The sequence below is a fragment of the Neofelis nebulosa genome, chromosome 16, assembly GCF_028018385.1.
Source record: "Neofelis nebulosa isolate mNeoNeb1 chromosome 16, mNeoNeb1.pri, whole genome shotgun sequence".
Taxonomy (NCBI): Eukaryota; Metazoa; Chordata; class Mammalia; order Carnivora; family Felidae; genus Neofelis; species Neofelis nebulosa.
Window position 1 is genome coordinate 40144500 of NC_080797.1, and position 9981 is coordinate 40154480.

A 9981-nucleotide genomic window follows, 5' to 3' on the forward strand; every position below is an offset into this window, starting at 1 on the left:
TTCCATCATCCAGCTCGGATCCCCGTGGCCCGGGGTCCCTGCCAGCTCCGGGAGTGAGTGAGCAGCGGTATCCCCTCTGCCCCAGGCCCCACCCTCACCCCAAGCTGGAAGGGACAGACCAGAGAATGAGGGACCGGGGAGCGCCTGGGCGTGGAGTCAGGGGGGTTACACGCGTGTGCAAGCATGTCTGCGTGTGAGCCCAAGATCAAAGAGCAGCCCCGAGGTGACCCGGCGGCAGCAGCAGTGGCGGAAGGCAGCTGGCTGGCAGGGAACGCCAAGCCGCCAAGCAGAGTGGAGTCAGGGAGGCCACAGCTGGGAGCCTCCCACCCACCCAGACCGGCCCAAGTTGGGGGCCGCCACAGGGTCAGGAACACCTGCCACCAGGGGCCAGGCCCAGCCCAGCTCCTGAGCCCAGAGTCCCGGCAGTGGGTCCTCAGGGCTCTGACTCCCCCAGGAGCTCCTAGAAGCTCACGGGCTTCTCTGCGCCAACTTCCCCAACTCCCAGACCCTCCCCAAGAGCTGTCTGCCTCCAGCCTCCAGTTCAAAGAGCTCAGCGGTTAGTTTCTTCTTTTTTATTAACGTTATATATAAAGATGGGTCCAGTAAGAAAGCAGAAGGGAGAAGGCTGGGAGGGAGTGGGTGTTGGCTTCGTTCCCGTCCCCCTAGGGTGGGACTCTGAGATCCACCAATTGTCTCCCTGCTCCTGTACCTCCCACCAAACCCCAATCCAGCCGGAGCCCACATCCCTGTTTCTCTCTGCTCACAACGCACAGGCAGGTACGTCCAGGAGGCAAGGGCCACATAAATAGGAAACCACAGTAGGGAGGAGGCTGCTTCTCTCTGTTGTTCTTAAAAAAAAAAACAAAAAAAAAAACACACTGTATATATAGCTACAGTCCTCCACCTCCCCTTTTCTTCGACGTTTGACCACATCAGGGTGGAGGAAGGTTAGCTCTGGGGGGGGACGTCTGGGCCAAGGAGGGGTAGTGCTACCAGCCCTCCAGACAGCCACCCCCTCACCCCTAAAGGCACGGAGCCGTAACCCTGCCCTCTCTCTCCGCGCTCCTCACACACCGTTCTCCATCTGCGAGAGTGATCTGCTTCCAAAGCCACCGGAAAGGGGATGTTTCGGGGGGTCTGTCTTGCCTGGTAGGTTTCCTTGGAGATTTGGGGCTTGGCGCCCAAACTGCCAACTTACTGGAGGAGAGGAAGAGGTGGGTGGGGGTGGGGCAGGGCAGAGGTGCCCATGCAGGGGAGATTGGTCCTATCTGTTAACAATGCCCTTTGTTTTCCTAGTTTTCAACAGCTTTTAAAACCAAAGTTGTGCAAAGTCCTGTACACGGAAGAAGAAGTGGGTCCTTAGGAAAGACACCTGAGACCCACCACCCCTCTCTGACCAGAGGGGGAGAGAGGAGAGAGACGGCTCCTTGGGCTCTTCCCTCTAAAGCCACAAATATTAAAAGATACCCTCACTTGGGGGGGGGTTTCTTTGGTTTAACCCTCAAATCTGAAATGAGGGCTAGAAGTGCGGGCTGGGGGTTGACATCCCCACCCTGAGTCCTGGTCACCATGTCCAATGTCTTTTTGGCAGAAGGGATTGCTCAGGAAGTGGGGAGCCACAGGTGGCTTAGTGACTTAGGAGGAACCAGGCCTAGCAGGTCCCGGGATCCATGGTGCCTGGTGCCCCAGCCCAGGCCTGACCTGCAAATGCTGCACAGTGTCCCCGGTCCCCGAGTTCTCCAGTCTGCGGAATGAGCACTAAGTTTTAGAAGCTGGAAGGTGACGGGCCATGAAAAGCCAATCCAGGCTCCCGGAGCGGAAGGGGAACGGCTGTCCCAGCTGGAGTGGAGCGCCCCAACGTCTGGAGGGGTACCCCGGTGTCTAGGCAAGGGAGAGGGAGGTTCAGGGGACATCCTTGGTCCATGCAAATTTCATCTGGAAGCTCTTGGATCTCTGGAGGAAGGGGCAAGGGAAGGGGGAAAGGGGTGCCCTTTCCCCTGTGCTCCTCGATGATTCCTGAGTGTCGGCTAGGACAGAGGCGCCTTCTGCCTGGTCCCGGGTCCTTCGTGGGAGGTTCAGGTCAGGTGGGGTGCTCAGTACACAGCCCCAGGGTTGGGCGGGGGCCCGGGGGAGGCGTGATGCAGGGCGGCCGGCTGAGACGGCTGCTGCTGTAAGTGGGGTCCACTCAGGTTCTGTGCGTGGTACCAGGAGTTGGTGGGGTCGTCCAGATAGCTTGGGGAGGCACTGTAGGGGAGCGGCGGGGGCAGCTGGCTTCGGGCAGGGGCTGGAGTGGAGTGGGAGGAGGTGTCCCAGAGGGCAGGTGACGGGGGTGAGTTGCAGGCCATGGAATCACTATTGTTGGGGCTATGCTCCAGGGGCACCTCCCCGTTCTTATACAGCTTCTTGAATTTGGAGCGGCGGTTCTGGAACCAAATCTTCACCTGCATGGGAGGGGAACGGCAAAAAAAAAAAAAAAGAGGGGGAGCTAGTTAGCTTCTCAGGACGCTTAGTGAAAACCCCAAAAGGCCCCAGCCTAGAAGAGGCAAGTCCAGGACCCCACCTTACACAAGACCCTGGCAAAACCTAGGTGTCCTGACTTCCCGGCCCAGTACCTTTTTTCGATTGGGGGGGTGGGGGGGGTGGGGGCGGCGGTGGGGGGGTGGGGACTGCAGTTAGGAACATCCTGCACATGGGTCCAAATTCCTCTCCACCACCTATGAAGTGTGTGACCTTGGGCAAATCCCTGGACCTTTCTGATTCTTGCCTTCCCCATCTGCAACATGGGGATGACAGCCCCTACTTCCTAGGGTCACCAGGAGGCTCAGATAAGTTACGATGGGCAGTTGGTGGCATTTTGTTCACATGAGAAACCCATAAGCAGAGGCACACAGGTACCCAGAGACAAACCCACACCCACATAAGCATTTCCATGTGCAGGAATGTACCCACTCACAGCTTCACACTCAGACACCAGATTACAAAGATACACACACACACACACACACACACACACACACACAGACGCGCGCGCCCGCACAGATGCACCCAGATAAATGCCCTGTGAACACGAGCGCCCGCGTTCACACACTCAGGCGTGGACGAGCCCTCCGGGGCTGGCTAATGGGGGTGACCTGGGGACTCAGGAGCAGGTGAGCCATGATTCTCTAAATTTCCCTTGGGGTATCTCCCCCTCCCCCTGCTGCTCCCCACCCCGTGTGACTGGTACAAACAATGAATCAGCTCCTCACTGGGTGACCCAGATTCCCAGCGGACAGGGCCCCACGCAGCCAGCCGCCCGCAGTAACCCAGGCCCGCCTGTCAACACCTGTAGGGAGCCAGACATCCACCAGCCACTCCGCCCCTGAGCAGCGACAGGCTGCTGGGGGCTTTAGGATCAGGCTGGGGGTAGGGGTGGAGCTCACCTTTGCGTTCCTATCCCCCTTTGGTGGGGAACCTCCCTTCCTGGCTTTGGGGCAGAGGAAGGGGTGAAGCATTTACATGCGGAACATGAATGGGGTGTTTTGAGACAAGGGCACATTTTTGTACATGCACTCACCAGTGTGCACAGTCATGTACACGTGTCCCTCCATCTGTAAACACACTGCCCCCTCCTTATGCGACCATTCTCCCAGCGCACCCAGACCCGTTAGCACGTGGGCAAATATTCATGCATATACACATATACGTCCACTGCTACACACACATGCCTGGCCTGGGGGTGGGGGAAGACACGAAAGGGACTCCTATTAAGTGAGTGACAGGCACTGCGTGGGAGCTGGGGAGTCTGGAGCAAGGGGAGGAAACTTCTCCCGGTGGCAGACACACACGGTTGCACAGGTTCACAAATATGCACGCCTGTACACGTTTTAATGCAGAGACTTCCGACAGGAGTTGAGACTTGGCATGGGGGAGGGGTGGCCTTCCATCTACAGGCCAGGGTTTCGAGGGCCTGCAGGGGATTTCAAAGGCCAGCCCGGTTCAGCGGCGCCTACCCCCCCCCCCCGCCCCCACCCCCATCCCCGGGATCCTGCGCGGGGCCCCACCGAGCACCCCCCTCCCCCACTTCCCCCGTCCTTGCTCGCCCGACACTGACCTGTGTCTGCGTGAGGCCCAGCTGCGCGGCCAGCTCCGCGCGTTCGGGCAGCGCCAGATACTGGGCCTTCTGGAAGCGGCGCTGCAGGGCGGCCAGCTGGTAGCTGGAGTAGATGGTGCGGGGCTTGCGGACCTTCTTGGGCTTCCCGTTCACCATGCGCACCTCGGCTTCCGGCTCCTCCTTCACGGACACTGCGGGCAACGCACCGGGCGGGGGGGCGGCTCAGCCTGGGCCTGCGCGCCCCCGCGCCCCCGCGCCCCCGCGCCCCCCGACGCGCTCCGGGTTTCCCGGCCGCGCGCGCTCCGCCGCCCGCGCCCCGACAGGCGGCGACCGAGCCGGAGCCGGAGCCGGAGCCGGAGCCGGAGCGGAGCCGGAGCCGGCGGCCGCCCACGACGCCCAGCTCGCAGCTCCGCGCCCGGCCCCCGGAGCGCGGTCCCCGGCGCCGGCCACCCGGGCGAGGACGGGCCGCGGCTTCGCTCCGACGCCTTCCCGGCTCGCCACCCGCCTGCTGGCCGCCTCCTTCTCGCCCCCACCTTGCCCTCGGTCACCTCTCTAGCTCTTTCCCTCCGTTCTTCCTCCCCCCTGCTTTTTTTTTTTTTTTTTAACTTTTTAAATTTTAGAATAATTTTAGATTCTCAGAAAAGTGGCAAGCATAGTACGGATTCTCTGTTCCTTCCTTCCCTCCTTTTTTTTTTTTTTTTCTTGTCCCTTCCTCTGCTCCTTTCCCCCTCACTTTGTCACTCCACGTTTGTCTTCGGCTCTTTCTCCACCTTTCTCTTTTTCCGCTTTCCCACTTCTCAGGCTCTGCTTTCTGGTGTGTGTGTGTGTGTGTGTGTGTGTGTGTGTCTCCATGTCCCCCTTACCATTCCCCCTCTCCCGGCCCATATCCAGACGGCCCCTGCAGCTTCGAGTCCCCGCTGCCTACCCCCAAGCCTTCGGAATCCGATGGAAGAGCTGAAGTGCTTGCGAAAGCACCCGATTCGGAGGTCCCCTGACACCCCACGCTCTTCCCCTTCCTCCCCTAACTGGCCCCATCCTCCCTGAGACCGCGGTGCACAGCTTCGTGACTGGAGGGTCATCTGTCCCCTCGGGGGGTCTTCTAGCCCACCTTGTCTAACTTTATACAGCACTTTTTTTTTTTTTAAACCCTCGACGTTTCCCTAGATGTGGGCTTCAATTCCCCGCCTTTCTCTCCCTGGGGGAACCCTCCAAGGTCTCACCTGGATCCTGGGCGGGCAGTGGCTGCTCCCGGTACGCCCCGTATTGCCGGTAGGAGGCTCCATAAGTATATTCCGACTTGGGCGAGTAAGCGCCCGTGCCCGCAAGCCCGTTGAGATTGAACTGGTGGTGGTAGGTGTAGGGGTTCACGGTCTGGCCGTAGGGCTGGCCCGAGTAGTAGTCGTGCTGGGGAGCGCTGTAGTAGCCTAGATCAGTGACAGAGGACTCGGGCAGGGTGGGCGAGTCCTTGGAGCCTGCATGGCAGCTTAGCGAGCTGGAGATGTCGGTGAGGATGCTGCTGAGCTTGCGATCGAAGGAGCCACTCATCCTGGCGGGCGCCGCGAGTCCTGGGGCTGGCCTGGGCCGCCGAGCCGAAGCCGGCAGGGGCGCGGAGGAGGCGCAGGAGACGAGGCAGGCGTGTGCGTTGGAGAGCCGAGGGGAGGGCCCGCAGGGTCTCGGGGGAGGGGAGGTCGAGGGGCGCCTAGACCATGGCAGGCCTTCGGGCGGTCGCTGCGCGCCTCTCGTCGCGTCCCAAGCCACAGTCAAATGCTGCCAGCTCCGCCCGGCCAGCCGGTTATAGACTCAATAGTGGAGTCTCGGAGGGAGGCTCCAGCGCTCTGATTGGCTGCAAGTCTTGCCTTCGAGGCAAAACATGCTCTTGCGCTCTTTCGTTCTCTTTCTCGCCTCTCTCCCCCCCATTCTTTGTTATTACCCACACACACACACACACACACACACACCCCTCGTTCCCCCTCCTGTGGCTCCCGCCCCCAGTCCAGATAACTCCCAGCGTCTCTGAAGGAAGGAGTTGGGGGAAAGAGTGTCTCTGCGGGCCCCCAGGATTTGTCAGTCCGTCTGTCTCCCTGGCTGCGGCTGGGAGGTGGGCTCAGGTGCGATGGGGAGGCAGGGGCATTTGCCTATTGGGTGTTCGCCGTGGGGGGTGGGGGGAGGTGGTCCAAGGTGGTGTGTATGTGTGTGTGTGTACCCTGTGCAAATGACAGGCAGACAAATGTGCCCAGCGTGGGAAGGCCCCAGGGCTCTGGAAAATATTTTAATTTCTTTTAAAATCAGAAGAAAAGGGGAAGACATTTTAGGTTGAGGAAAATGTTTCAGTATATGAGATTAATATATTTACAGCAGTGCAATCATAAAACGTAATCTTGAATGTCTTTATAGAGGAAGGGGCCCATCAGGCAAAAGTGCCTCGGGCCTGTGAAAGTCCTAATGGGGCCCAGAGAGGGTCTTGTTTTGGGGGCGGGGGCAGGGGTGTGTGGATTTAGGGGCTTAGGCAGCGGTTGGAGGTGCATAACCTGCCCGTGGTGCAGCTTCAGAAATGGCTCGGGCTTGCTAGAGGGAGCAGAGGATCTGGGGTCCCCATGAGGTTGGGTGAGATAAGAGGCTGTCTCTCTGTGCTTTAGTAAGTTTGGGGTCAGAATCTGTGCACTGGGGACAACACTGGGGGAATGTGGGCATTTTTAGAGATGAGGTATATGGGATGGGTGTAGTTGGGGTATGTGGTGTGAGGGTTACACGTGTTCTGCAGTATACAGCGATGCACATGAGAGCAGGCGTGTGTGTGTGTGTGTGTGTGTGTGTGTGTGTGTATGTGTGTGTGAACCCGCGACCGCCAGGATAGTATAAGCAGTGTGAGTGGAGGGCCACGGGAGGGGGATGTCTCCGTGTGAATGTGTCATTGTATGCTGATGTGTATAAAACTCTTAGCACCTTCTCAGTCGACCCATGATGCTCCATTGAGTCCTGTCCCTCCAAAAAGGCCCTGGAAAAGAGGCTCCCCTTCCTGCCGATGGGCCGCTCCTAAGTCCCATCTGGCCCGCAAAGTCGTCCAAGTTGTTCCCAACGCCTACAGCATTTCTCCACGCCACCCCCAATGCTGCTCTCCGCCTTTCTTTGGGGGGGGGTAGGGGGAGCTCCTCCAACTCTCAGTTCCCGGCCGCATACGACCTTCACACAGGGCAGCCTCGTCAATTCTCATGTCCCTTCAGTCTGCCCGGCGGTGCTAACGCGACTCAGGACGCGCAGTGCCAGCGCGCCACCTTGTGGTCATTTCTGGGCTCTGCAGCCTCCCCACGTCTCGCCAGTCCGGGGGAGGGGCTTCCTACCTAGACTCCTAACGTCCCGCAGGAAAGGATGCAGGGGGCTCTGTGTCCCCTTCCAAAGTCAGACCCTGCGGACACGATGCAGGCAAGTCCCCGGGACTTAAGAGCTGCAGCTGGCGGAGGCAAAAGGCCCCCGTCCCCGGGCGGAGGGGCAGGAGTGTCCGCCAGGTCTGAACCGCTCCGGGGAGGCCGCAGCGTGGGAAAGGTGGGGGCGGGGGCCGGGCGAGGGGAGCGCTATCTGCCCGTCTATCTCCGCGTCCCCCCAGCGCCTATCGCCCGCCGCTCCGAGCCCATGGCGGGGCGAGTTGCCACCCGCTCGGGATGCCCTCTGTTCTGTTGCCAAGAGGGCGCCTAGAAAGCCCGAGGCGTTGGGGGCAGCGAGGGCACTGGCCCGGCCGGCTCCCCTCCCACAATGCGAGAGGGAGAGGCGGGCAGGGCCTGCTTTGGAGCCCCCTGCTCCCCACAGAAAGGGGACAGCGTCTTGCAAGCCCCTTCTCGGGGGTTCGTTCATTCATTCATTCATTCACAACCGAGAAAGAGGGCCCAGGTGAGTCCTCACGGAAGCCTCACTCCCGTTCCCTCCTGGTCGCCACCCCAGCCTGCGACTCCTGAGCTCCGCGAGTGAGCACTGGACTGGGAGTCCGGAACCCTGGAGTCACGACAGGGTGGTGGTGGTGGTGGCGGATGACAGTAGCATAGTTTCTACGCTCCATTCTGCTCTGAAGGTCTGAAAGAAATGGACAAAAGCTGCAGCATGAAAGACTGAGGTGAGCCATTAAACAATAGTTGGGGAGCGTGCGATTGGCATCTGGTCCTCCATTGCACTGTGTGCTCCGAGCCGCCAGGGACTGTATCTCCCAGCTCACTACCACCTTCCAGATACCTACGGCAGCCCTGACACACACCACTTCAGCGCTCAGTTGATGTTTGTTGAATGAATAACGGAGACCCTCTGGTACTGGAGAGGGGCTGAGCATCTTGGCTGAGTGTGCGCGCAGGGTTAGGAAGAGGGGAGGCACGGAGCGGGCACCGGGATGAAGCTACCCCGGGCTCGAGGATAAGAGCAAGAGTAGCTTCCCCGAGAGGGCCATCCGCTGGCAGGCTCAGGGTGGTAAGGTGGCCAGAGGATGCAGTGGGACCAGTTGCCACCTGCTGCACCTCATCTGGGCCGATGAGATGAGCAGGTGGCCGCCGGGCGGAGTCCTGCTCCCCCGGGGGGGGGGGGGGTGGAAGGGATGATGCAGCCTTTTAGGGGCCTCTGGGAGGCTGGCAGGACGGAGGAGCAGGGTTGGCCAATGTGCAGGTCAGACTCCATCGTCCCCCCTCTCCCTGGGCACGAGAAAAGGCATACTGTTGAAGCAGGCTGTCTCCTGGAGCCCGGTGTCGTGCTCTCTGGGCATGGCACAGCCACTGGGCCTCCAGGGTGCGGGGTCTGAGGGGAGGAACTCGGAAAGACGGAGCCCAGCCCTTGCTCTCTCTTTTGCCTGGGAAGCTGACGCCATCTAGTGGTCAATGTAAGGAGGCCAGAGTCCGGCTCCCCTGGGGAGACCTGCTCAGGGGGCCACGTGCAAAGCCCCCACCTTCAGACCCAGAAGGAATATTCTTCTTACTGGTTTTAGGAGCCCTATCAGCACTAAATAGTCACTCTTCATCATCACCTTGCCTTACTCCGCAGCGGGTGCCTCTCTCCCCACTCACCCATCCTTGACCAACCTGTGGCTCCTTCCCTCAGGTTTCTCGTTTGTAAATCAAAAAGTGGAGGGGCGCCTGGTTTGTGAGTTCGAGCCCTGCATTGGGCTTTGTGCTGACAGCTCAGAGCCTGGAGCTGCTTTAGATTCTGTCTCTCTCTCTCTCTCTCTCTCTCTGCCCCTCCTCCACTCGTGCTTTATCTCTCTCTGTCTGAATAAATGTTAAAAAAATTTTTTTTTACAGTGGATTATTAGATGGCCTCTGAGGCCCCTTCAAGCTTTGTAAATTCCCAGATTCTTGTCACTCAAGGGGGAACTCTCCTTCACCTTCTCACCAGCTGCCTTGGAGATACATCCCAGGCGTTCAGAACTTCGCAACCTGGAGGCCTTCTGGAATTCTTCATCATCCATCCAATAAATCCTTCCTGAGCCTCTATTGTATTTGGTGCCGGGGATGGAGCGCTGAGCAAGACAGACACAATGCTCCCTCCATGGAGCAGGAGCCCAAAGTCCAGCGGGAGAAGTGGACACAGAAGCAGCCAGTTTCACTACCATATGACACGTAATGGGACAGGGGTAGCAGGGACTGCTGTGACATGGAGGCAGGGAGGTCTCTGAACTGAGACCTGAAGCATGTGTGAGACTCAGCTGGGAGAAGCAGGGATACGGGGAAGGGGGAGAGTTCAGGGGAAAGTCTGCGCAAAGGCTCATGGGCCAGCCTGGGGCATGGCATTGGGGAGGGTTGGTGAAAGGTGAAGCTAGAGGAGAGCCGGAGGACACAGGGCCCTTAGAACCCCAGAGCAGAAGAGGGGGCTTCATTTAGTGGCTACAGAGCACCACTGAAAGATTTTAATCGGGGGAGAGC

General features: G+C 59.4%; 1 protein-coding gene across 1 annotated transcript; it reads right to left on the reverse strand.

Moving 5' to 3' along the window:
- Nucleotides 1–557: 557 nt before the first annotated feature.
- DLX3 (distal-less homeobox 3) lies at nucleotides 558–5882 on the reverse strand. The gene is made up of 3 exons (XM_058704183.1): nucleotides 5314–5882; nucleotides 4094–4284; nucleotides 558–2441 (listed from the first exon to the last, which is right to left on the reverse strand). The coding sequence occupies exons 1-3, from the start codon at nucleotides 5636–5638 to the stop codon at nucleotides 2094–2096; spliced, it is 864 nt and encodes a 287-aa protein (XP_058560166.1). The 5' UTR covers nucleotides 5639–5882; the 3' UTR covers nucleotides 558–2093.
- Between the last annotated feature and the right edge of the window lie 4099 nt (nucleotides 5883–9981).

What these genes read in the sequence shown, in the direction of transcription:
- DLX3 (XM_058704183.1), bottom strand. Translation starts at nt 5,638, where the DNA reads ATGAGTGGCTCCTTCGATCGCAAGCTCAGCAGCATCCTCACCGACATC. An exon ending in ACTGCCCGCCCAGGATCCAG is followed by an intron (nt 4,285 to 5,313) that starts GTGAGACCTTGG and finishes CGTTGCCCGCAG; the next exon opens with TGTCCGTGAAGGAGGAGCCG. An exon ending in TGGGCCTCACGCAGACACAG is followed by an intron (nt 2,442 to 4,093) that starts GTCAGTGTCGGG and finishes CCTCCCATGCAG; the next exon opens with GTGAAGATTTGGTTCCAGAA.